This window comes from Acomys russatus, chromosome 19, assembly GCF_903995435.1.
Source record: "Acomys russatus chromosome 19, mAcoRus1.1, whole genome shotgun sequence".
In the NCBI taxonomy this organism is placed as follows: Eukaryota; Metazoa; Chordata; class Mammalia; order Rodentia; family Muridae; genus Acomys; species Acomys russatus.
Genome location: NC_067155.1, coordinates 10,993,059 through 11,020,851, shown reverse-complemented (window position 1 = coordinate 11,020,851; position 27,793 = coordinate 10,993,059). Strand labels below are relative to the sequence as shown.

At 42.6% G+C, this 27,793-nt stretch overlaps 2 protein-coding genes across 2 annotated transcripts; one reads left to right on the top strand and one right to left on the bottom strand.

Annotated features, from left to right (window-relative positions):
* Positions 1-4,472: 4,472 nt before the first annotated feature.
* On the bottom strand, positions 4,473-22,125 carry Znf606 (zinc finger protein 606). Its single transcript, XM_051162375.1, has 6 exons — positions 22,095-22,125; positions 21,268-21,324; positions 20,177-20,268; positions 11,348-11,474; positions 10,981-11,076; positions 4,473-6,501 (listed from the first exon to the last, which is right to left on the bottom strand). Exons 1-6 carry the CDS (start codon positions 22,123-22,125, stop codon positions 4,526-4,528), a joined length of 2,379 nt encoding a protein of 792 aa, XP_051018332.1. The 3' UTR covers positions 4,473-4,525.
* A 5,167-nt stretch (positions 22,126-27,292) lies between these two features.
* Positions 27,293-27,559, top strand: LOC127203607 (60S ribosomal protein L37a-like). The gene has a single exon (XM_051162429.1). The coding sequence runs from the start codon at positions 27,293-27,295 to the stop codon at positions 27,557-27,559; it is 267 nt and encodes an 88-aa protein (XP_051018386.1).
* The last annotated feature ends 234 nt before the right edge of the window (positions 27,560-27,793 follow it).

The window sequence follows — 27,793 nt, the reverse complement described above, 5'->3', positions numbered from 1 at the left end:
AGCTGTAGGAGTTCCTTGGTAGAATTTTTAGGGTCACTTATGTATACTATCATATTATCCATGAATACCGATAGTTTTACTTCTTCCTTTCCAATTTGTATCCCCTTGACTGCCTTTAGTTGTCTTATTGCTCTAGCTAGGACTTCAAATACTATATTGAAGAGATATGGAGAGAGTAGACAACCTTGTTTTGTCTCTGCTTCCATGGGCCTGCTTGCCTCCTGGGGGCAGAGGACAATGAGCAATGCTGGTGTTTTTGCAACCTAGGGCTCTCGGTGAACCCTGGAAGTCAGAAACTGCCAGGCATGTGGCTAGTCCTTGGAGTGCAGCTAGTCCTTGGATGCCAGAACTTTCTGCAGATTTGCTTGGTGACCTGAAAACAGATCCACTTGTGTTCCAGACTGTGGTGTCTGCTCTGTGCTATAAACCACAGACTCTGGTATTTTTGTAGGCCACATCTTCCTCTGAATTCTGGGAGTTAAGAAGCTGCCCGCCAGCCAGGCATGTGGTGCTAGTCTTTGGAGCACATACATGCCTGTGCCTCCAGGGACCTAGGACTTTTCTGTGGATTAGTCAGGTGGCCTGAGACCGAACCCAACCATGTTCCACAGTTTGGACCCTTCTCACCTGTGGGTCACTAGTACTGGTGTTTTGTGGTTCTCGGATCAGTCCTTAGGACATTGACAGTCACTGCTGTCCTGCTAATCAAACAAGGTGTGTGTTCAGTGTGACCATACTGGACCCCTTTATGCTGTGTTTCTAAGAGAAATGGTCTCACAGGAAACTTCCTGGTATTCTGCATATTACAAGTCCTCTGCTCCCTCTGTTTCCTAAGCCAGAGATGCAGGGGCCATGATGTAAATGTATCCATTGGGGCTAGAATACCCACCATCTGTGGATCTCTGCAGTGTCTCCAGTTGTGGTTTTCTGTAATGGTCTCTATTTGTTTTGCAGAAAATCTTCTTTGATGGGAAGTGATAAGTACAACTATCTATTGGTGTAAGGTTAAATATTAGAATGTAGTTAGGAATTATGCTGACCTAGCAAAACAGCAGTAGTAGATCTAAAATACATAATCTAACCAGTCACAGGTAGTTGGCTATGCTCCTAGTACCAGACATGTTTTCTTTCCTGTTGAGTGGGTCTTAAGTCCAACTAGATGTCACTTGATTACTACCAACATGGAAGTGTCTCTGTTGCACCTTTATGGATAATATTGTCATGCTAATCATTGTTGTGGTTCATAGGTGTCACAGACAGTCAGGACTTTTAATTGTTTCATTCCCTTGGCAGCACGCATAATACTTTCTGGAACTATGGAAGTTAGACACCAAGAAAGAGGCTTTGGGGTTGTTGGATACAGCGTGAACCATTCAAGTACTGTGTTCTAAGTGAGCAGTGTCTTCAGCAATAAGTACTTCCAAGGGAGGTCATGGCAGAACCTTGAGGCAGAAGCTGGACCAGAAGCCATGTTGCTTACTAGCTTTGCTCCCCCTGACTGCTCAGCCTGCTTTCTTTTTTTTTTTTTTTTTATTAATTTATTCTTGTTACATCTCAATGTTTATCCCATCCCTTGTATCCTCCCATTCCTCCCCCCCCCTGCCCCCATTTTCCCATTATTCCCCTCCCCTATGACTGTTCCTGAGGGGGATTACATCCCCCTGTATATTCTCATAGGGTATCAAGTCTCTTCTTGGCTACTTGCTGTCCTTCCTCTGAGTGCCACCAGGTCTCCCCCTCCAGGGGACATGGTCAAATGTGAGGCACCAGAGTACGTGAGAAAGTCATATCACACTCTCCACTCAACTGTGGAGAATATTCTGACCATTGGCTAGATCTGGGTAGGGGTTTAAAGTTTACCTCCTGTATTGTCCTTGGCTGGTGCCTTAGTTTGAGCGGGACCCCTGGGCCCAAATCTGCCTATCATATTGTTCTACTTGTAGATTTCTAGGACCCTCTGGATCCTTTTATTTTGCTATTCTCCCATGCGTCTCTCATTTAGAGTCCCAATAGGATGCCTTCCCCTCTGTCCCAGTTTCCTGGTAAGTGAAGGCTTTCGTGGGACATGCCTCAGCCTGCTTTCTTATACTAGCCACGACCACCTGTACAAGGCTAGTACCACCAATAGTGAGTTGGGCCTTCCCACATCCATCGTTCATCAAAAGAAATGCCACAGACTTTGCCTACAGGCCAATGTTATCTTCCCAGATATATCTAGGTTTGTATCCAGTTGACAAAAAACAACCAACATACACACAGCCACCACAAACAGCTTATTAGCCTCACAAGTCCCTGAACAAGCAGCGATGAAATGCTGACACCTGTTTCTGTACAGGTAACCACAGATGCTGTGAGGGTCATGAGTACAATGGCCATGTCTTGTCCAGAAGACATACTTTTATGACATTCCTCTGTGGAAGGATGGCAGGCTTTGCCCCAGGTGAGAGCAGTCTTCGCGGGCTATGCCCCAGGCTTTGCCCCTTGGAGACACCACGGACAGCCAACTGAGACGTACGTTGTGATAGACTCAGAGGGGATGTGTACATATTTGCCTGCCACTGCTTCTTGCATTTTCATGTTGCTGTCTTGAATGATATTCCCTTTCTCCTAAAGAACCAGCTCAACTTATTGTGGTGAAGTATCCATGTTGGTTCACCTGGATAATTTATTTTCATGTCCAAAAAAGATAATTCCATTTTGAAGCAGAATTTTCCATTTGAGATTCTCCTGACTCAAACTTCTGGAAGACTAGGATTATGATACCGTATCTGGAAACTCTTAAACTTCTGACATCGGGCACACATGTAATTCACATTAAATGGATCTTTTAAAACATTCTTAAATTACATGTATCACTAACAAATAAAATGATGACATTTATTTTCCTTTGCCCTTTTTCTCAAAAACAAAAACAAAACTAAAAAGCCTTCCTCACTGAAGCTGATGAACTCAAGCAGAACTCTATTCCCAAATCCTCCCTCCTAGCAAGCAATTTTTTCATGTAGAGAAGAAAAGGGCTAACAATGAACTCAAAGGGCACCTCAAAAACTGGTGTGCTGATGGATACTAATTTCCAACATGTCAAACATCAAAGACTGTGCCACTGCTTTATCAGGGGCATTTCTGAACCCACATGGGACAGACCTTACACTTTCTCAAGTTCACACTGCCCTGCTCTCTGTAACCCTCAAAGCTGTGAGCAATGGACTTCTATGGAACCCAAGACCCCCTCCCCAAAAAAAAAACAGTGGTTTCCCATGCCCTTCTCAGAGTTGTTCATATTCCAAAGAGATCTAAGTTTACATATTAGCAGAAATCCATCACAACACAGAAACCAAGTAACTTCATTTTTCATTAACTAGGATTTTTAATTTTATTATCAAATATTTACTATAAAAACACTGAACAGAAGTGAGAAAACACAGTGGTTAAAACACAAACTCTGGAACCAAACAATCTCAACTCCATATCTTATTACATGTGTCCCCTGGGTAACAATGCCTACTTTATAGAGCTAAGGGAATTAAACAAGTTAATATTTTTTTTTAATGTCAAATGAGGCCTAGCACATGGTAAGTGCTTGTGTATTTGTGAAACAAAAACTAGTAATAAATTAACTGGGTTAGTTTCTCCATGGATCTAAGAAGTCTTTATCCAAACACACTTTTTTAGAAGTTACTGCAGATGTTTATATACAATCATGTGCTTCTTCTTGTTGTTCTTTCAGTTATATATACTGCCAGCGTGTCCACAATTATAATTTATAGTGATTGCCTAAAGTAGTTATAAACTAACTGCCCAATAATTCAGTGATAAGTAGCAGTAGACACTGACACTACATTAAGTATCACTCTCAGTCTCGTATTTTTGGCAATAGCCTTTCTATCTTCTCTGATTAGTGATCTCCTTTACTAATTTTTTTTCTAAAGAGGTTAACCTTGATCAACAGTAAATACCCGACTCAATACTACACTAGGTTTTTTTCTTAAATTCAGGTTTAGTATTCCATATTCTATCTCTTAAAGAGCACCTAGACCCTCCCCCTTATAATAGCAAAATCTGTTTCTATAATTATACACATAGTGTTAACATAAAACTTTCCATCTAATATTCCAGGTAGTATCTTTTCAGTCAAAACACTATTCTTGGCACAAGACTCTCCTCTTAATAATGCACAAATTTCTACATTTTGATCTACACATAAGAGCTCCTGCTATAATACCTTATTTGCCCAATTATATTCCTCGAATATGGATTCCTTGTATACCATATAAGAAGCTTAGAGGGTTTTTTCCCTATAATTTCCTAACATTGAATAAGGGCTACATAACTGCTGAAAGGTTTTCTCTAGTCTTTTCGTTCATGTCACTGATACGGCTTCTTCTCAAAAGAGATTTCCTGTTGAATAATGAAGACAGTCTTACTGATTTCTTAGTGACAGACTTCCCTATTGGTTATATTTATAGTTTTTCCTTCAATGTGTTGGCTGTCAAACATTTAATAAAAAAGTTTTTGACCAATTCAATTACAGTTTCTCTTCACTATGATTTTTCTGATGTTGAAGTAAAGCTGGGTGACCACTAAAGGCTCTTCCACACTGATTGCATATAAAGCGTTTCTCTCCACTGTGCATCCTCTGATGGATAATCAGGGAAGAATTCTTACAGAAAGCTTTTTCACAGTGATTACATTTGTAAGGTTTCTCTCCAGTATGGTTTCTCAAGTGTACAATAAGGGAAGAACTCTCATTAAATGCCTTCCCACACTCATTACACCTATATGGTTTCTCTCCGGTATGAGTTCTCCGGTGTGCAATAAGGTGAGAGCTACAATTAAAGGATCTTTCACATTGATTACATTTATAAGGTTTCTCACCAGTGTGAATTCTCCGATGAGCAACAAGGTGACAGCTCTGACTGAAGGATTTTCCACATTTATTGCATTCATAGGGTTTTTCTCCAGTATGAGTCCTTTGATGTCTAACAAGATGAGCCATCTGACTGCAGCACTTTCCACATTTATTGCATTCATAGGGCTTAATTCCAGAATGAATAATTTCATGCTTAGTAAGGGCTGAACGCTCTCTAAAAGCTTTGCCACATTCTTGACAGTTATAAGGTTTCTCTCCCGTGTGGGTTCTCTGGTGAGCAATGAGATGGGAACTCCAGCTGAAGGACTTTCCACACTCAGTACATTTATATGGTTTTGCTCCAGAGTGAGTTCTTTCATGTTTACTAAGAGCTGAATAATCCCTGAAAGCTTTCTCACATTCATCACATTTAAAGGGTTTCTCTCCAGTGTGCATTCGCATGTGGGCAATAAGATGGGAACTCCAGCTAAAAGACTTCCCACATTCAGTACACCCAAAAGGTTTCTCTCCAGTGTGAGTTCTCTGATGTCCAATAAGGTGGGAGTTCCAGTTGAAAGACTTCCCACATTCATTACATACATAAGGTTTTTCCCCTGTATGGATTCTTGTGTGCACAATAAGATGAGAATTCCAACTGAAGGCTTTCCCACATTTGTTACATTCATAGGGTTTTATTCCAGTGTGAGTCCGTTCATGTTTAGTAAGGGCTGAACGATTCCTAAAAGCTTTTCCACATTTATCACATCCATAGGGTTTCTCTCCAGTGTGAGTTTTCTTGTGTTGAATAAGATAGGAGCTCCAGATAAAAGATGTTCCACACTTGTTATACTCATAGGGTTTCTCTGCAGCATGTGTCCTTGCATGTTGAGCAAGTAATGAGTCATACCCAAAGACTTTCTCCCATTCATTGTATTTATATGCTTTTTCTACACTACCAATTTTTTGATGCTCCATAAAAGAAGAGAAGTAAAAGATATTCTCATATTCTTTATAGTCATACTGGTTTCCTCCAATTTGAAATCTTGGGTGTTCACTAAGTAATGGGCTCTGGTTAAAGATTTGATGGCATTCCTTATATTCATAGAGTTTTTCTCCTGTGTGTACTGCTTTATGGTCACCAAAATGTATAATGTGATTGAAAGACTTCACAGCATCCATGCAGTTGAACAGATGATCTCCAGTTTGCGTTTTTGTGGGATAAACAGGCTGAAGAGACTGGCAGAAGGCTTTGTCATAATCATTATTTTCACCAGTAACCTTATCTGCATACATAATGGCTGAATTACATCTCCAACTTTCAAGATGTGAATCAGGTTTATAGAAATGTTCTAATTGAGAAACTCTATGAGATGGAATCAAGTTTAAGCTTTGGCTATACTCTGTGCCAAGTCCACAGAACTCAGAACCTCGTTGAGAAAGTACTTGTTTCTGCATGAAGACCACTTGCCGCATACCTGTACTCTGTTTCATGTGATACGTTTCTAATTGGTTTTCACATCCCAAAACTCCCAGCCTGGAAAGCCAAGGATCATCCCATACGTATCTTTCTAATGTCATTCCATTGGATTGTTCTTCCTCGAAAACACGCTGTGCTGGAATCAGTGCTTTGCTTTCAAAGTCCCTCATCCACTCTGAAACAGAAGCAGGGGAAGACGGGAGTGCATACAGGCCCCAAGGTTCACCTGTGAGACTCATTATTCATGCTATGGAAGAGGCTAGCGTACATTTCATTTTCAAGTCCAGACATAAAAGTCAGAGAAATAGTGAAAAGTAAGCAATAGTTAACTACAAAAGAAAGTATATAATGACACAAATAAAATCACTGAGTACTTTCACATGAAAAGGAGGATTTACAGGAAAAGGTTAACCATGCAGGACTGAGCTACTCATGCCATGCACATTACCAAAGTGGCTAGCTTCATGGCTCAGTCTTAGCCAATCTCTGAGAACTGAGACTAGGAAATGTAAATATTATAACAGCTTTTCAAACTCAGGGCTTTGAAGTAAAACTATACCAATTTCTCTAGAGAGTTAAAACTAATGTTGTTTCTAGTGAAGATGTACTTTCTTTCTAGGGATCTGGAGTGTTTCTAGTGAAGATGTACTTTTTCTTTCTAGGGATCTGGAGTGTTTCTAGTGAAGATGTACTTTCTTTCTAGGGATCTGGAGTGTTTCTAGTGAAGATGTACTTTCTTTCTAGGGATCTGGAGTGTTTCTAGTGAAGATGTACTTTCTAGGGATCTGGAGTGTTTCTAGTGAAGATGTACTTTCTTTCTAGGGCTCTGGAGTGTTTCTAGTGAAGATGTACTTTCTTTCTAGGGATCTGGAGTGTTTCTAGTGAAGATGTACTTTCTTCCTAGAGATCTGGAGTGTGTGGGATCTCAGTCATATACGTGCTGCTGCCTCCATGACAAACCTCCCCAAGAAGTACACTGGATATGAGTTTAATTTCAACCATGTTTCCTAGTGGACAACTTTACAGATCATCACAATTTCCTGCTAGAAATATACAAACCCATTGTGGAAATACCAACAGGAACTTAAATTTGGCTTTCTCCAGACTCTACTGATATGCTTTATATTATTTTACTACAATAAACCATAACCCAGATGGTGGTAAATTTCAAGACCTATAAAGTCACCCTAGTGATCCAATGGGGCAGCACTGGATACCTCTGACAAAAGGACACAGTGAATACTACTAGGTAGAAAGGAAAGAAAGGAAGGAAGGAGGAACGGAGGGAGAGAGAGATGAAGAGATAGAGGAATGGAAGAAAAGGCTTCATATATAAGCATGCAGGCCTTTGGCAAGTAACGTTTAAATCATTAGAGTTATACTTTACTTATGTATTATAATGTCTTCTTGCTTGCAATCTTGGTAATGGGGGGGTGCGAAAGGTATCATCAAAAGATTTTAAGCCAGCATATTATTTATAATAGACTATTACTACAACATTTGTTGTCCCAGAGTCCTGTCAAGATTTAAACACTTAAGGCTTCTCAGCTCAAAGGGAAATATCACAGTTTAAAGATTTCCCTAAAGAGGCAATCCCTGTGACCACTACAGAGTAAGAGATGGACTAGAAAAAGAGCACAGTCTGGTATAACAGCCATGAGTTAAAGTTTGATCATATATATTTAAATATCAGCTCTACCACTAATCCAAAATGAACTTTGTGATGCCATCCAGCAAAATGCTTGCCAAATTGTGTGTGTGTGTGTGTGTGTGTGTGTGTGTGTGTGTAATGAGCAATGTGAAAACATGGCCAAAGTATCAGTTCAATAATCAAAAGAATCTGTATTAATTTACTACCACTATTACAATAAGTTATCACATACTTAGTGATTAACCATAACACAGATTTATTATCATATAGTTTTAGAAGTCAGCAACCCAGAACAACCATTATCTTATCAATTGGGGGTTCTATGAAGACCCACAACAAGGTCTTATCTTTGATTTGCCAAATAAAGTAAACACAAAGTCCTAACTATTTCTGGAACCCCAGGATATTAGGGTAGAACATAGCAGTGAGACCAACAATAACCAAAAAGATAAAAAGGAAAAACTGAGTAACAACCGTCTCACAGAGGCACTAAGAGTAACAACCTAGAAGGCCACAGGAATATTTATAATTAATTAACTAAAATGACAAAACCCATAAAGAGAATCCAAGAGGCAACAAAAGACAAGCAACTCTTCACACAGGCAATCCTCAATAATATTACAAGCTTATTACTCATCAGAGACTGTGGAAGCTATAATAAAAAATTCTGTCAACTATAAACTTTATGCCCATTACAACTATCAAATAATTCCCAGATAAAACCTTGGAATTTGTTGCTAACAAACCTGTACCACAAGAAACGCTAACGCTAACAAGAGCTGTAGGAAGGTGGTTCACAGGTAAGGGCACTTACTCCTTTTGCAGAAGACTGAGGTTCAATTCCCACCTCCAAACATCTACAACTACATGTCCAGGGAATCCAGTGCCCTCTTATGACCTCTGTGGTCTCTTGCAATGCATATACATCAGGTACACACACACACACACACACACACACACACACACACACACACACACACACACACATATTTTAAAGCAGCCAAGAAAGAAATGCTATCAGGGGCTGAAGAAATTGCTCAGCAGTTAAGAATATATTGCCGAAGACCCAAGTTCAGTTTCCAGCATCCAAGTCAGACAGCCCAAAATCACCTATAATTCTGGGCACCTGTACTCATTTGTGATAGTGTACACACACACACACACACACACACACACACACACACACACACACACAAATAAATTTTTAAAAATTTAAAGAAGAAATGTTAAAAGAAGTCCTTTAAGCTGACACAGAAAGAGCAAAACCACTAATAAGTAACTTGAAGAGCACTAATAAATCACATAGTAACGAGACAGCAAAATGACATTTTTTTTTCTTTTTTCCTATTTCTGGGGACAGAGTTTCCCTATATAGCTTTGGTTGTCCTACAACTCACTCTGTAGGCCAGGTTAGCCTCAAATCACAGAGATTAACCTGCCTCTTCCTGCCAAGTGCTCAGAATTAAAGGCATGCACCACCACACCCATCAAAACTACATTGTTTTTTTAAACATTGCTTTATCTGATTTTAGAGAAACAGAATTGGCAAGAGGGCTCAGAGACACCTGCTACCAAACCTGACAACCTGAAACACTCATATGATGGAAGGAAAAAACTGAGTAGTGCAAATCATCTTCTGGCCTTCACCTGAGTACCCACCTACCTCTACACCCACCCCACCACCTACCTCCAACAAATATAATTTAAAATTTTAAGAATTCTAACAGCTGAAAATTTAAAAAGATAAAACATAATTAACTACAAATGCGTGCCAATAACATAAAATGTATAAATGTGTAAAAGAGGACAAGCTATACAAAGGCAAAGTTTTTCAATACTATATATCTGCATACTAGCCCAAGGGGCATGTCCCACAAAAGCCTTCACTTACCAGAAAAACTGGGACAGAGGGGAGGACATCCTAATGGGACTCTAGATATAAGAAGCATTGGAAAATAGCAAAGTAGAAGGATCCAGAGGGTCCTAGAAACCTACAAGTAGAACAATATGATAGGCAGATTTGGGCCCAGGGGTCCTGCTCAAACTAAGGCACCAGCCAAGGACAATACAGGAGGTAAACTTTAAACCCCTTCCCAGATCTAGCCAATGGTCAGAATATTCTCCACAGTTGAGTGGAGAGTGGGATATGACTTTCTCACGTACTCTGGTGCCTCACATTTGACCATGTCCCCTGGAGGGGGAGACCTGGTGGCACTCAAAGGAAGGACAGCAGGTAGCCAAGAAGAGACTTGATACCCTATGAGCATATACAGGGGGAGGTAATCCCCCTCAGGAACAGTCATAGGGGAGGGGAATAAGGAGAAAATGGGAGGGAGGGAAGAATGGGAGGATACAAGGGATGGGATAAACATTGAGATGTAACAAGAATAAATTAATAAAAAAAGATTTAAAAAAAAGATTAAATTGGTATTAATCCAATAAGATTATTACAGAGATGTTAATTGTAATCCTTAGCACAACTACTAAGACAAAAAAAATAGTAAAAGAGAACTTATTATCTGTATATCGGAAATAATAGTAATGTGCTAATGTCAGTAAAGAACAGTGAGTGTATGGGAGATTTCAACTTACACATTTTATGTAGCTTTGACTTTTTAAAAATCATATGAAAGCATAGTTGATATTTAAAAACTATTTTTGTTTGCTGCTTTTGTAAATAAGTGTTTGAAGCCATTGACTACGATTTGAAATTTTTAAGCAGGTAAATAACTGAGAACTTATCTTAGAGAAGGTGCAGCAAGTATGGACACCAAGCACAGCGTAGATAGAAAGTGGGGGAAGGGGCGCTCAGCACACAACTGCCATCTGAGGAGAGAGGCTCTGCTCTGAATCAGCAGCAGATGGAAAGGAGACAAGACAACAAAAATCTCCCTAGAGGGAATTCTGAACACATCAGAAAATAACTCCTTTACCCTTAGCCCAGTTCTCAGAAAAGGGGAGCTCTGAGGACAGTCCCTCACTCACGCCTGGGGCTTCACCCACCTGGACAAGCGCTTGCAGGACAGGCTTGCTCGACCGACCACGGCTCTTCTCCTTGTTCCAACAGAGAAATGACTTCAGGCTTAGGAGTCTGATTCCCTACACGCACAGGAGAGACGTGTGACTTTGGAGGCAAAGCTTGGGAGTTGCCAAAGAAATCTTCCTTTGCCTAGTCCTCCTGTGACTCCTCACTGAGGCAGCGTACACACACCCTTCCCCTTTTACACGTCAGAAGTATTAGGAATTTCATCCCTGAATCTCAAAGTTCAAGGTCATCTCAGCCCTTCAGAGACACAAATACTTCTTTCCCAGAATAGCTAAAGACACTGTAGAGGAAATGGTGTTGTTTCTTCATCAGTTTCCACCTTACCCACAGAGAGCAGGTGTCCATAGGTCTCCAGCATCACGTCGCGGTACAGAGTCCTCTGAACAAGGTCGAGCTGCCCCCATTCTTCTTGGGTGAAGGCCACGGCCACATCCTTGAAAGTCACTGGTTCCTGAAAGAGCATGTATGATCCTTCCCAGCCTGTGGCAAACCTTTCCAAATGTTCTAGGGGCAGAACGAGGCTGATAGCCTTTGAGCAGAGGAGACAGGATGTAAAGGACGCACTAGAGAGCATCGGGATTCTAGCCAGGTATGGTGACTTGCTTTAATCCTAGCACTTTTGGGAGACAGGGGTAGGTGGCTCTCTGTGAGTTTGAGGTCAGCCTGCTCTATGTAGTGAGTTCTAAGACAGCCTGGCTATGTAGAGAGACCCTATCTCAAAAAAAAAAAAAAAAAAAAAAGACATCAGTATGGCAACACCTTACGCTTGATAACCCACCCTATCATCTGAAAAATCAAACAACCAAACACCATATGCCCACTAGTATAAATGAAGTGAGGGTTGGGAAGAAAGCTAAATTGGCAAAGGGCTTGTCATACAAGGACGATGATGTACAATCAATTCCCAGGAGCTTCATAAAAGGCTACATCTGGTAGCAGAGACTGTAGCCCTTGCACTGTGGAGGCAGAGACAGGAAGAACTCTGGAACTAATTGGCCACACAGCCTAACCTATCAGCAAGCCCCAGACAGTGTGAGACCCAGCCTCAAAAATAAGACATTTTACCCTTAGCAAAGCTCCATGGTTTCTGAATAGCTCTTCTAACTGTTCACGGTGATATATTGAGTTTAGGAGTGGGCAAAGGTTTGCTGAAATGCTGTTATGGTGTTTTTGTGAGTTCATTACAATGAAGTAATTTTTATTTAAAATTTGGCAACAAAGAAAACACAGTGGAGTAGGTGAAATGACTCAGTAAGTAAAGGCTTTTACTACCAAGCCGTTGAGCTGAGTTCCAGTGACCCATGAGGTAGAGGAAAAGAACCAACTCCCAAAAGCAGTCTACACACACACACACACACACAGCAGTGACTGAGTACCACTCAAGCAGCATTCTTGCTAAAAATGCTAAATAAATGTGCTTAGACTTCTAGTCCAACTACCTGCCTACAGAGGATTGAGAGAATCACATTTCAATGGCATCAGGGAAGTAAATCAGACAAAGCAAGAAGCCAGGGGATCTATTTTCTCCAGATAAAAAGTACAGGCAATGTGAGGGCCTTGTTTTGGCCCTGATTTTACCAACTATAAGACTGTGACATAGTGGGGACAAGTGAGAAAAAAAATGGAATGTGAGCTGTGTGCATTAGGTAACTTGCTGGGGTACTGTTAGTTATATCCTAAAACAAATACCCAGAAATACAAGTAAAGTCATACAATTCTGAGATTTGTTTTTAAAACATTCCAGCTTAACAAAAAAAAAGGGGGGGTGCTATGTTAGAACAAGTCAAAGGCGGAAACTGAAAGCTGGTACTGCTGGAGGTGGCAGGCAGAACAAGAGCAAGAGATGCCCACACCTAACCCTCAAAACCTGTGACCTTAATGATAGGATTTACATGCGTAGCGAAGGCAAAGCTGCTGAGGCAAGAGTAGTCTGTATTGTCTGGGTGGACCCAGTATAATCAGAAGGTTTATAAATCTATGTGAAGAAGGAAGAGGTAGAAAGATCAGAGATGCAGTGATGGAAGCGGAAGTGTGAATGATGTTTTAAGAGGAAGAGCAAGGATGCTGTTTGGTGATAGAGGGCTTGCCTACTGGGCACAAAGCCCTAGGCTCAATTTCCGGTACTGCCTTTACTAACCAAGAGAGGAAGGGTACAAGCCAAAGAATAAGGGGGGAAAGTCTCTCCTGGAACCTCCATAAGGAACATAGGCCTGCATCCTGGATGCTTGGTGGTGGTAGTCCAACTGACCAGTGAGCTGAAACATCTCCAGTCTGCAAGGGAAGACGGGAAGGACCTTCAGCTTCGCACTGAGGAAACTGAAGGCAGAACTGAGGAGCTGACCTTAGCCCACAGGTCCATGGGACCAAAGACATTGGTGACAAAGTAGAAAACAGCAATCAGGAGGCAAAACTGTGGGGCAGCGCCCAGCAAGACTCTCAAGCAGTCCAGCAGGCCTTTCTTGGTGATGGTAGAAGACAGGAGCATCTGCCATACAGGTAAACGCACGACCAGACAGTCAATTGGGACATAAATCCAGAAAGAAGATTCAGCCAGCTCTCAAACGACTGCCTACACTTACTTGTCTCTTCTCCAGCTTTTATCTTGGAGAAGTTGCAACACAAAACAGAACAGGATGCTACAGGGCAGTCTTTTTTACTAAAATAAGGGGGGGTGGGAATCAGTTCGGTGAGAGGGTAGAACAGTTTTTAAAAATAATAAAGGGTATATTAAAAGATGCAAACGTCTCCAGCCATAAACAAAGAAGCACATTCGGCAAAACATCAATAATCCTTTTAACTGGTGAGACACCACAAGACAGGTAACTCATGTCAACTTATATATATGACTGCTCATATAGTCAGGACCCAGAATGCATGTGGAAAAGGTGGTTGCTAGAAGTATGGGAGTTTTAAGGAGGATGAGAGAAAGAGAAACAAACAGAAAAAAAAAAAAAAAAAAAAAAGCCTCCCTGAATCAAATACATTTTTAAAATTTGAATCAAATATATTGAAACTAATGTAAGCCACTTTTTTGACCTCGCAATTAAAAAAAAACAAAACAAAAAACAAAAAAACCAACCACCTGATCTGAAGTGTGAGCAAAGATGCAAGAAAATGGGTATTTTTCTCCCAGAATGGGGAGACTGGGCAGTGGTTTCAGACTTTGGAGACCAGCATGGTGACACTTGCACCAGGAAAAAATAAATAAATAAATAAACCCTAAATACCAAAACCCAGCACAATTCTGCTTCTAGGGTCTTACATAAGCAAGCACATGCACACAATGTGAAATAGCAGGAGCACTGGCACCGCTTTGGTGGAAACGGCAGTGATTAACAGGGGTAGAGGACTTAGAAGCCCACGCATAAAAGGGTGGGTAGAATGCAGTTTGCTGAAGGTAGTGCCCAGCGTTACAGAAGGAACCAAGCTGACCTGTTTGCATCTATCAATGAGAACAAACCTCCAGGTTATGAAAGTAGGCTTTTTAAAACTACAAGTCAAGCTGAAGCATGGCTCGGGGCTTAAGAGCAATGGTTGCTGTTCACAGCATCTGGTTTCAGTTCCCAACACCCACATGGCAGCCCACAACCAGCTGTAACTTCAGCCTTTGGGAATCCACTGGCCTCTTCTGGCCTCCACACACAGGTTATGCCCAAGACGCAGAGACAAGCACGCAGGCACACCACCCATACCCATAAAATAAAGAATAAAAATAAAAAGCCTTGCAAAGCTACTTGTAGAATAGTCTAAGAGGCTATAATGCCTATATATTCTACATATAGAAATAAACTCTGTATACAAGGAATTCATTTATGCTCAGTTGCTCTGACAGATTGAAGACTATGTAAAGATTAAAAAATGAAACACAGTAAAATAATAACTATTGGGTTTTATCAGTGAGGCATTCCCCCCTTATCTATCTATCTATCTATCTATCTATCTATCTATCTATCTATCTCTCCTCTCTGTCTCTGTCTCTTTGTCTGTCTCTCTGTCTCTGTCTCTGTCTCTCTCTGTCTCTTTGTCTGTCTCTCTGTCTCTGTCTCTGTCTCTGTCTGTCTGTCTGTCTGTCTCTCTCTCTCTCTCTCTCTCTCTCTCTCTCTCTCTCACACACACACACACACACACACACACACACACACACACACACACCCTTCATTTGTTTTGTTTTGTTTTGTTTTGTTTTTTAGGCAAGGTCTCTCTATGTATCCCTGGCTGGCCTAGAGCTTGATATAAAAACCAGGCTGGCCTTGAACTCACAAAGATCTATCCGTCTGTGTCTGCCTCTCTAGTCTTGTTAGTTAAGGCATGTGCCACAACACTCAGCAACAACAGCTGTTTATTCAGAGCTCCCCACGCCACACTTTTCTGTAATTATAGAACTTGTTGAAGAATACCAAGGATTAAAAAAGAAGTATCAAACTAATCCTGTAAAGAGAGTGAGCCCTCCATGTGAATATACCATGTTGGGGCCACAAAACCACAGGGCTCATCTCGGGGAGAAGTCTCATTAAACATCTTTAGCCTAGCAAATGAAAATGAAAAACCAAAAAAAGCCAAAAGTCAAAAAAAATAAAATAAAATCCAAAAGTCAATCAAGACAGCAGTAGGTAGCAGTTTCTGTGAAGGACCCCTCACCACCAACAGCAGAGAAGAAATAGAGATCAGTGTTACCTGAGGCACTGGGGGGCAGACTGCAGGACACAGGTAATGCTCACAGCCTGGCTTGGGTTTTCCAGTCATACGGTGGGATGACTTGCAAAGGTGTCTCACTCAAATTCTTGTAAACGTTCTTGCGTATATTACCTCGTATGTACCTTGTGCATTTACCTCAGCATTCTAAAGCACTTCCTGGGACGTTTATGTACTAGCCGCACATTTAAACCACTTGCCTGAGGTAGATGAACTCAGTCATCAGCTGTCCGCCTGGTAAGGTTGCTAATTATCTAAACTCAAGTTGACTCCTTCATGGAACTTGTGGCATTTGTAACGTTTCTCCTTATTAACACTTTACATATTGCTTGGGGTTTCTATATGCCATGAGACACCTGCAGAGTCAATTCCCTCCATCCACCAAGGACTGCTGGTTGGCAAATGTTCCCCCTGCTGAGCTATCTCACCAGCCCGTCTTTTCCGTTTGGTTGGTGTTGGGTTTTCTTAGGGACTGATATTTATTTTTATTTATGTAAGTGTGTCTGTGTGAATGTGTGCCGCTGTGTTGAGGTGCCAGCCAGAACCAGAGTAGGGTGTCAGATCCTCCGGGGCTGGAGTCACGTGCAGTTGTGAAGGACCTATCATGGATGCTAGGACTCTAAACTCAAGTACTCTGAACAGCAATAAGTGCTCTTAAGCATGGAGTCATCTCTCCAGCTCCCAGGTGTTGTTTGTTTGTTTGTTTTTTCAATTTAAAGACAGGGCCTCAAACTCCTGGTTCTTCTGCCTTAGTCCTGGGATTATAGGAGGTTCTCCGGCTTCCAAAGCACTGGGATTAGAGGCATGGACTGCCACACCTGGCTCTTATTAGCATCTGAACACAGCTCTTTGCAGTAAAGAGCCAATCTTCACACGTGACAAATACTGAGTACACATCATTCATGTTTGCGAAGCATAACGTGTGTCATGCAGAAACTCTTCGCAGATCATTACAGACAACATTTCCATATCTGGATAAGCTCCTTGGTTATTTTTAAGCAAACTGGGATATTATTACTACTACTGGTTTCCCTAGTCCTAAAAAGAACAAGATAGATCTAGGGTTATGTTGGATGAAGTTTTACTGACATGTTTCAAAGAAAGAATTCAGTTGAGATGGCAGCTTTTAACGGTCCCACCAAACGAATGCTTTATTTCACAAATTAGTTAACGTGGAGAGAGCCATACAGGAACAACAGGCCTGCTGCATTCCTCATAATCTTGCGTAATTAAGAAGTCATAACAGGCTGTGGTGAAGAATGCCTTTAACCCAGCATTTGGGAGGTAGAGGGAAGCAGATCTCTTCTGAGGTCAGTGTCAGCTCAGTATCTAGTTCCAGGCTAACCAAGACTACACAGCAAGACCAGGTCTCAAAACAAAACAAAACAAAAACAATTCAAAACTGAAGTCCAAGTGTCCAACAGGGAAAAGTAGTCACCTGGGAAGAGGGCCAGGAGCAAATTCTCAGAAATCACAACTCTTCAGACATTAGAAGGTGTTGTCATTTTAACTGTTTTATTTGGTCTCAGCAATAACTAGTCATTTTCAGAAACTCTCACATAAGTCAACCATCGTGTACAGCCCAGTGATTAATCAATCAGACTTCTTCAGAGCATTTGATTACAGCTAACTTCTGTCCCCATGAGTGGGGACCCAGCTAGTCTTCCTGTGTTCACTGCTGGTGACTTTGTTAAAGGATCTGAAAATGATGTTCACATTGTGACAGCAGTGAGCCTTGGTCAGTGACCCACCACCTTGCGTCACTCCATCCAGGCCCTTCTGCAGCTCAGAGACAGTGCTGCCGCCATGTGGTGACAGCACACTTTCAGTGCCGTTCACCTGTTAGCTTTGAAACTGTAGGAGGAGGTTTTATAAGTTTTTTTTTTTTTTAATTTGAGGAAAAGAAGTTAAATACAGATGTTACTTTAAAACGTTTAATATCTCAGTATCTCACATTATCTTGCTTTATTTATTGCTTCATTGATTCAACTTACAAGTAAAAGACCTAGATAGTCAAAGTATTTTTTCCTATCTTTCACAGCAGGGAGTAAGCAGAATCAATGCAAATTTGATTAATATTTTTAATTAAAATTTTTTAATTTTCTATTTGGAAACATCAAGGCTTATAAAACTGAAGAAGAGAGAGAGAAAAAATACCATATGAGCCTGAGTCATGAAAGACTCTAGAGCAGTGGCTCCCAGCCTTCCAAATCCTGTGACACCTAGGAGGACAATTCTTCATGTTGCGGTGACCCCAACCATAAAATTATTTTTGTTGCTACTTCACAACCGTAATTTTGCTACTGTTATGAGTTATAATGCAAATATCTGATATTCCATGTAATCGTAATGTGAGTATTCTGTGAAAGGGTCACTCAATCCGCAAAGGGGTCACAACCCACAGGCTGAGAACCACTGCTCTAAAGGCATTCTAAAATATGAACTGACCCACAAAGGCTGGCAATATAGCTTAGCATTTAAACACACGTGCTATTCTACCATGAGGACCAATGTTATGATCCTAGAACTCAAGTTGGGCAGCTCACAAAACACCTTCAACTCCGTCTACAAAGGACTCAACACCCTCGCCTGGTCTCCTTGGGGACCTGGATGTTGACACACACACACACACACACACACACACACACACACTTTAAGTGGCTGGAAAGACAGCTCAGCAGTTAAGAGCACTGGCTGCTCTACCAGAAAACAGACATTCATGCAGGCAAAACACCTGTGTACATAAATTAAAAAAAAAAAAAGCTTTTTTAAATTAGTAAGTCTTTTAAAGAGGGGTGGGTTGGTAAGATGGCTCAGTGAGTAAAGGCACTTGCTGCCAAACATGACAACCTGAGTTCAATCTCTGGGACCCACAGGATGGAAACAATCAACCCTTCAAAGCTGTCCTCAGACCCTTACACACACACACACACACACACACACACACACACACACACCTCTACATGTGCACCCACACATATACAAAAAGAAATACATGTAATATTTAAAGGTTTTTTTTTTAATTGATAACCCTTAAAACAAGCCAATTGGAGGGAGCCAGATTCAAAAGTGTCCTTTGCTATAATCCCATTTAAATTAAATACCCAGAATAGGCAAATCCATAGAGTTGGGAAATTTGACTAGTGGTTGCTGGGGACTAGAAATAAGGAGAAAGGCAGTGACTACTAATGGCTAGATTTCCTCTTGGGTGACAAAAAAAAAAAAAAAAGTTGTAGAATTAGAGGTTGGAATCACTATTCTGTGGCCATACTAAAAACCAATGAATGGTATAACTTAAAAGGGTCAGCTTTCTAGCATAGACAGATGATTGATAGATAGATAGATAGATAGATAGATAGATAGATAGATAGAAGGACCGAGATGAAGGGAACGCAGTGACACTACTCCCACACCAACACGCCTGTCCTCTCTCAAGGGAGCTACCCTAGGTGCTCTCATGGTCCCAAAGCCCCTGCATCTTCTAATCTTACTGTCCTCTCTAGCTTCCAGACGCTGATCAGACCGAAGCCTCTGATACCAGCCTGTCTCTCACAACCTTTCCAGCCACATTCTGGATTATGCTGCCTCCTCGTGGCAACAATTCTGAGGTTCCTAGCTCTACCACAGGCATGCAGGCCCACCTGAGTTCTTCCGAGCCTCTCCTACCTAAAATCAGTCTGTGACACCAGTCGCACAGTAGGCCCCTCAAACATACCTGTGGAGCTACAGGCAGGCCAGAGCCCTGCTTACTGGGATGTGCCCATCTGATGCCTTTCTTTTACCTCTTGGCTCAGTATTCAAAAGTAACCTCCACCTCCACAACTCTGTATCCCTGCTGACCTCCACAATCCTGTATCCCTGCTGACCTCCACAACCCTGTATCCCTGCTGACCTCCACAACCCTGTATCCCTAGTGACCTCTATGCACACTCTATGCAGCAGCAGACGGCTGAGCTGCAATAGTGTTTCTGGTTTCCCTCCACGTCTCAGGCTTGTGTCCTACAGAGCACGTGTAGCCCCAGGCTAACTGTGAAGTGTCATTTACCTGAGTGAACCACCTTACAAAGTGGCCTGTTAGGTCCTCCGGGCAACAGCTCCCATCTGCTCTTGATCTCACAGCAAGCATGGCAGATACCACACAGCATCAGCCTGAATCTGATTCTGAACACATGAGTAAAGGGGGGGGGGGGGCAAAGGAGGAGGGGCTGCCAGCCAAAAATAGCTAGAATTCATCTCTCCCAAAACAACTGATGACACACATGTGTCTCGGCTCTGTGGCCAGGCAGAGTGACAGCAAGGCTCTGTCATGGAGTACTGACTGGATTCCCCTACCCGAGTTCAGGGATCACTAACTGGCTGACTCCTCAACCTACGTTCCTGCCATATCAACTAGGGTGGCCAGGGACATCACCCTCTGGGAACACAGTGACCTTTTAAGGAAAAGCAGAAGCGCCATCTCACCTGGACCTGGGCTGTGGGGAGCCCAACTGCCCTTCTTCCCTCCTGCTTGGGGCTTCCTTCCATGTGCCATGCTGGACCCTGAGGGCACAGAGCTGGAAAAGGAAAAAGTAGCCATGAAGGCACCGCTTCCTGCCAGAAGTTCCTCATGTACTGTACCCTATGAACTGAGGAGGGCTGGCCCCTGCCCCTACCGTCACAGGTAAGGAAGACAGCCACTTCTTCACCCCATGGATGAAGGAAAAGGAACTCGGAGAAGGTAACACGTGACTGTAGGCTCAATTTTCTTAACCAATATGTTTTATTACAACTTATTAACCAAGCATACGCCACCTATAACCCGACTAACCAAAACAATAGGAAAAGAGGATTAAGGAACACAATAACAAAACCGTAAGGATGTCAGTTCTGAGGAACGATTCTCCTGGTGTGATCAGCAGGATTTCTTCTGCTGGAACCTGGAGTAACCAGAACCCGGAACCTCAGCAGGAGCCGGAGCCCCGAAGCCTTCCCTGGAGCGGTTCTCCCTAGGAGCTTCTCGAAGTGCAGCGATGAACAGCCAAAACTATCCCAAGTCTCCCAAAGCCCCGCCTCCAGTTCTGGGCTCACTTATGTATCTCCTCCCAGAGTCTGTTCATGGGATCTTTTCAGCTGGCAACAATCAAGCTCCCGCACAAGGTGGTTGGTCTTCTAAGGGATTAACCTCACCTGTTCTCTCACAAGACTATTGAGATCCCACACTCGGGATCGTAACGAAAACAAGTTTATCTCTCCTTCACATGACTTCTCACCAGCCCATGCTATGAGGCACCATCTCTGAGAAGCACTCTTCACAGCCTTTCAGGGTCTCAGCCCTAAAAACCTAGACATTAATTCTCATGCTGTCTGTCCTAGAGATGTCATCGTCACTTTACCATACAGACAATTTTCTGACCCCTCTTGATTCTAACTCCATAGCGAGATGCTGGACTACAAGCTCCTGTTTCCAAAGACCCACTGGGTCACCAGCTCCGACACCAGCTCTGGCAGATCACTAAAGAAAGAGGATATTCCGTGGCAGCCGACACAGTTGAGGGAACAGGTTCTTGACTCACCCCAGGAGGCAGAAAGGTCAGCAGGTGCCCTCTCCCAAGACTGGTCCATGAGGGTACCTGCAGAGAAACATCAGATTATGACTGTGACAGAAACCCAGTAACACACATAACGCAAGAAAAAGGAGCATGGCAAAGCCCTACATAGACTCCAAGGGCATTAAAAAAAAAAAAAAATACATATATATATATATCCTGGATTTGTACAGGAAATGCACCAGTAGAATATGATTTAACAACAAATCAATTAAAAACAGAACCCTTTGAAAGCCAGGCGTGGTGGCAGATGCCTTTAATCCTAGCACTCAGGAGGCAGAGTTACACAGATCTCTGAGTTTGAGGCCAGCCTGGTTTACAGATCGAGTCCAGGACCCAAAGCTACATGGAGAAAACCTATCTTGGAAAAAAAAAAAAAAACCAACAACAAGCAAACAAGAAAGAAAAAAAACAACAACAAACAGAACCCTTTGAATGGCTGAATAAGTATCTGATAAGATGCAACACCACATGCGTGTGTGTGTGTGTGTGTGTGTGTGTGTGTGTGTGTGTGTGTAAGATGTTGCCTAGTGATGAAAATTCAAAGATAAAACTATCACATATTACTATTAACACTGCTGTTAAAAAGTATCTCTGGATTAAATATACAAGATTCATGTTGTCTTTTATGAATAAAATTCCCCTTAACCACTAATCAGTTCTAACTTTATACCAAGAGAGTCAGACCTCCTATCACCTCTCAATGCTGGAAGCACCTTCTCAGGCCTCACCTACAGTAACAGTAAGTCTGTCTCCTATGGGGAAGGTGTAGACAAATCAAGGTTAGGACTCACCCCAGGAGGGCCAAGGGTTGATGGCTGCCATCTCTGAGGATTAATAAACCAGGGTCCTGCCCAGAAGCACTGCAATTACCAACCTAGAGACAAAGTGAAAAGAAAAAGAAGAAGAAAAAGAAAGGACAAAATTGGTCCTTTCTCACAAAAGATTCAATGAGTACAAAGAGAGCCCATCCACAAAGGTAACAAAAGACCCCTAAGAAGCATGCCTATTTTTAACTCTAATTTGCATTTCAAACATAACAGGGGAGCCAGGGAGATGAGCTTGCCCTATGCAGAAGGACCTGAGTTCCATATATATATATATATTGCCAGGAGTAGAGAGAAAGGAATGCCGGCATTGGGAAGGCAGTGACGGGAGGATCCCTGGGGGTTTCTGGTCAGTCCATAGAGTGGAATTTGAAGGGTCCAGGTTCATGAGGAGACCCCTGTCTACAAAGCCAAGATGGAAAGCGACTGAAGAAGACAACCAACACCGACTGGCCTCACAGTCGACACAGACACAGCACACAGAAAAGAAAAATGACAGAACCGAAACAAAACAAATCACAACGTGAATATAATACGGTGGGTTTGACCAAGCCTGGTAAACGGTGAAAATGTCTATGGCACTCATTACCAAGAGAGCCACTCCAGTTCTTATGGAAGTGTTCGGCTGATCTAACAAGAAATGCTGGTAAAAAGCCTGCATACAATACCCATACATTAATGATGTAAAGCTGGAGGATGGGGAAAACGCAATGACTTCTGCATGTGTGCCAGGAGGGTCTTTGGGGACTAACGAAAAGTTCCGGAATTGGGGGGCGGGGGCGGAGAGTAGGTGTGCAGCTGCACATTTATGCACATATATCCAACACATCTAGTGAATCCCCACACTTGAGGATAAAGCGCGACAGTTATGCAAATGTTAAAGCCAAACAGTAACAAACACCACCCGCAAGATCTTCCAGACTCAAACCCATCTTTCCCTTCCTGCAGCGGCATCGGAGACAAAAGTCCCATCAGACCCCACAAATGCCCGGTAACCTCTTGGAAGGAAGGACGTCTGGTACTAACCCCAGGAATTACACACACACACACACACACACACACACACACACACACACACACCGCACACTCAACTCCGTACCGCTTCAAGTACACACACACACACACACACATACACACACCGCACACTCAACTCCGTACCGCTTCAAGTTTAAAAGAACCCGGAATCGCCATTTACGGATCTTTGCTTCGAAGATGCTGGCCGCTCTCTCTCTTTTCCTGGTCTCCGCAACCGGGTCGCTCCAGGCGCCGGTTTCAGCAAGCTGCCCGCCTTACCTGGCTCACAGCCACTGACCCCCGGACCCCGCGCTGCGGCTTCGCGGGCTCCGGGAGGCTGCCCTGAGCGTCTGCCTTCTGTCCCGCACCAAGACAAGATTCCCCTGGGCTACTCCGCCCAGTCCTTTCCCAGCCTGAAGAAACTGCTCACCCAGCCCCGGGAGCCCCAGGGTCGAGGCCAACGGGAGCATCGGGTCGCAAGAAAAGAGAAGGCGCCTGACGCACCCGGGCACTGAGCTTGCCCTGACCGCATGCGCCGCTTCCTGGTGACCTTTCCCACGACCTGTCAGTCCCTCTGCGACAAAAACACGGGTAGCCCTTTGGTCCCAAATAGTGCCTTACCTCAGCCAGGGACAATGGCGGCCGCACCCCCCTAGATTTGCTCGGGGCGCAGCGCGAGGGCTACTGGGAGTTGTAGTTTCAAGGAGGCGCACTTTTTTTTTTTTTTTCCTACTACCGGAAGTCAGCCAAGGCCGTTTTCAGAGCAGCCCCATCCCAAGCCGGCTCTTGCAGCACCCAGACTCTTAGGTTCCGCTTGTGTCCGAGTCCGCGAAGGGTGGGTGGTTATCTCACCTGGTACCGCTCCTCACCTGATTAGAAGCAAGGCATGCTGTGAACCTCATTTTACATTTCAGTAAAAGGTCAGCTCAAGGTAACCACCTTCAAAATCTGATCTCTCTGAAGCGCTTCCATCAATCTTGACAAGAATGAGAATGTGGTTGTGATTATACCTATTTTTTTAATTATTTATTTATTTATTTTCTAGATGAAGAACCTAATTCTGTGAAGCCTTACTTCTGATAACGTCAGGAATTCTCCCCTAAATCTCTTTCAAGATGACAAAGCCAAGGTTAAACTATCAAATTAGTCTGGTATTACCCTAAGTCAGCGTTCACTGAGCAGCGACTGAGAATAGAACAGAAACAGCCAAAGAAACCTCCAATAAGTCGGATCTGTTTAGGACATGCGAAGCTGCATAGGGAGGGTAAGATCACACTCAAGAAACGCGAGTTACAGTGGTCAGGCAAGCACTAGCAACAGGAAGTTATGGTGGGACGCAAAGGCGGACCCAGAAAACACATTAACCGACAGAGAGGGCTTAGACTCGCTTTCTGTGTTAAGGAGAGGATGGAAAAGCTGAACAGCAAGTTATTAGATGCGTGAGTTAAAGTTGCAAGACTAAAGAGTGGCAGAGATTGGCAGGAAGAGAAACCGGCCTTGAGTTTCTAACCCAGTTGCCTCCACCTCCTGAGTTTAGGGGTTACAGGCACTGCTGCTTTTACGCAGTGCTGGGGATCCAACTCAGGCTTTCTTGATGCTAGGCAAGCACTCTGCCAACTAACCTGCAGCCCTACCCTAGAAATCCAGCTTCTTTGTTGTGAGTCAGAGGAAACCACTGAAAAGTTTAGGTGAGGAAGTGGTGATGGTGTGTGTGTGTGTGTGTGTGTGTGTGTGTGTGTGTGTGTGTGTGTGTGTTTAATTAGTTAGTTACTAAGAAAAGGGAGTTCAGGGGACAAGGTATGGAGTCACTTAGAATTCTGGACCTGAATGAGCAATGAGCAAGGCAGAACTGGGAGACAATACCAAAAGAGATGGAAGGCCATTTAAAGAAGCCATGTGAATTGGACAGGTAATACTGGCACCCACTGGGGAGTCATGAAGTGTCAACCTCTCAAGATGTGTGAGTAAGCTAGGGAATGAAAGCTGACTTTAAGAAAGACGACTGGGTGATCTAAAACGGCCAAGGCACTGATATAAGCCTTGGGTGGACAGGAAAATGAGCTTGAGCGGAAATACAGAGTTGAACAAAGTAACAACGTATACATGGTAGCACAAAAGCCCCACCCCTAATGATCAGACAAAGAAACAATGCTGAAGGGGTATTGGCAGGTTGGAAGAGATCCTACTTGTAACCCCATAACACATCCTCCAGGCAACAGTCAAGGGTACCTTTAGACTCTCATATCTCATATCCCTGTGCATCCTTCATTGGTTTCCTCTCGTAATTCAAGCTTCAGTTCACAACTTAGAGAACAAAGAGACTGGCCTCAGTTTCCCCAACCCACCTTAATTTCCCCCCATGCTCATCTCATGTCACTCTTACTCCAAGACTCCAGTCTAGGAAAAGGCCAATCCAGCCTCAGGACATTACCATTTACTGTTCCCTCTGCCTGAACTCATCTTTCTCAGGCAGTCACTGAGTTATTTCTTCTCTTCTTCCAGATCTGAACACAAATACTACATTTGGATATCAGCCACCTCTCTGAGTGTCCATACCCCAAATCTCAATCCTATTACCTTGTTTTGTTTTCTTTATACCAATACTGCATAAAGTCACCTGATGTCATTTGTCGTTTTAAGGTCCATGCAGACAGTCTCTCTGTTCTTTGTAACTGTGTGGAAGAAACAAAAATTTATAGTTTCTTGAGGTTTAGAAATGATACATGCACCAGGCATGATGGCGCATGCCTTTAATCCCAGCACTTGGGAGGCAGAAGCAGGTGGATCACTGTGAGTTCGAGGCCAGCCTGGTCAGCCAAGGCTACCCAGAGAAACCCTATCTTGGAGAAGAAGAAGAAGGAGAAGGAGAAGGAGAAGAAGAAGAAATATGCATTTGTTCAGGGTTTACTAGCAAAGAAATATCTCAAACTGCAAGTTACCATGCCCTTTTGCAAATGAAATTTCTTAAGACCAAAGAACAGGCAGGAATGGCGGCACATGCTTTTAATGTCACCAGAGGAGGCAGAGCAGGTAGAGGCAGGGGGAATATCTGTGAGATTGGAGGCAGCCTAGCTTACAAAGCAAGTCTAGGACAGCCAGAACTACACTGAGAAGCCCTGTCTAGAACAAAACAAACAAACAAACAAAAAAGACCAAGGATCAAAGCAAGGTGGGTAAAGTTAGTTAAAAGCTATCCCTTTACACTTTCAGGGACTGATAATACAGCACTATTATTTCATCTTTACAGATGATAAATCTTATGAAATTCAATCAACTAATACCAGCTTTGAAACCTTCAGTGTCTATATAAAATAAGATATGAATTTATGGCTCTGTTCATGGTTGAGTTCTCACAAGGCATCTGGAAACAAAAGATAAAGATTATGACTTGAATATTTTTGCCATCCCAAAAAAACTAAAGCGTTGAAATTCAATCTCAAAAAAAAAAAAAAAAAGTTGAGGAATGACATATATCAGGAAATATATGAAGTCTTCATGAATGGATCAATGCCTCAATAAAGAAAAAAAAATCTCTGAGTCAATTTAATAGAAATGTTCACTAACAAGTAATCTCTGGGAAGGAACAATTACTGAGTTGTACTATTCCCCACTCCCTCTTGTTTATAGTCCTTTAGACCACTGAGTCTCAGCCTGTGGGTAAGACCTCATTAAGGGTTCAATGACTCTTTCACAGGGGTCACCTAAGACCATCAGAAAATAAATATGTACATTCATAACAGTAGCAAAATTACAGTTATGAAGTAGCAACAAAAGTAACTCTATGGGTCACCACATGAGGAACTGTATTAAAGGGTTGAGTCATTAGGAATGCTAAGAACCACTGCTATAGACAATTGTTTCTGTTATATATCATCTGCTCTTCTGATTCGTTCTCAGTTTCCCAGTCATCTGCTATAATGAAGTGTGAGGCATCTCTTACTTCATACCCTCCAGAACTATGCCATTTTTTTAATTTCGTGCTGAAATCACCACTACAGATAGGAGTCCTTCATTTTTAGATATGGTTTTTCTATTCTAGAAGAAGTAAAAATGAAAGTGGATATTTAGGAAAAGGAACAAAAGTAGCTCCAAAAGTGGAATTTGTGAGATAAAAACCAACATGCAAGAATTCACTACAAGGTTCCGGCAAGATGACTAAACGCACCAAGAAGGTCGGGATTGCCGGGAAATACGGGACCCGCTATGGTGCATCCCTCTGGAAAATGGTGAAGAAAATTGAAATCAGCCAGCACGCCAAGTTCACTTGCTCCTTCTGTGGCAAGACCAAGATGAAAAGACGAGCTGTTAGCATCTGGCACTGTGGTTCCTACATAAAATCAGTGGCTGGTGGGGCCTGGACCTACAACACCACTTCTGCTGTCACAGTGAAGTCGGCCATCAGAGACTCAAGGAACTGAAAGGCCAGTAGAAGCGCTACTGTTTGGGACTTGCCTAGCCTGCAATAAATGGGTTAATTTATGTTAAAAAAAAAAAAAGAGAGAGAACAACAAGAGAAAAGCAAACACACCCAAGAGGAGTAGATGTCAGGAAATAATCAAACTCAGGGCTTAGATTAATGGATTAGAAACAAAAAGAGTAATACAAACAATCAACAAAACCAAGAGTTGGTTTGTGAGAAAATCAGCAAAATA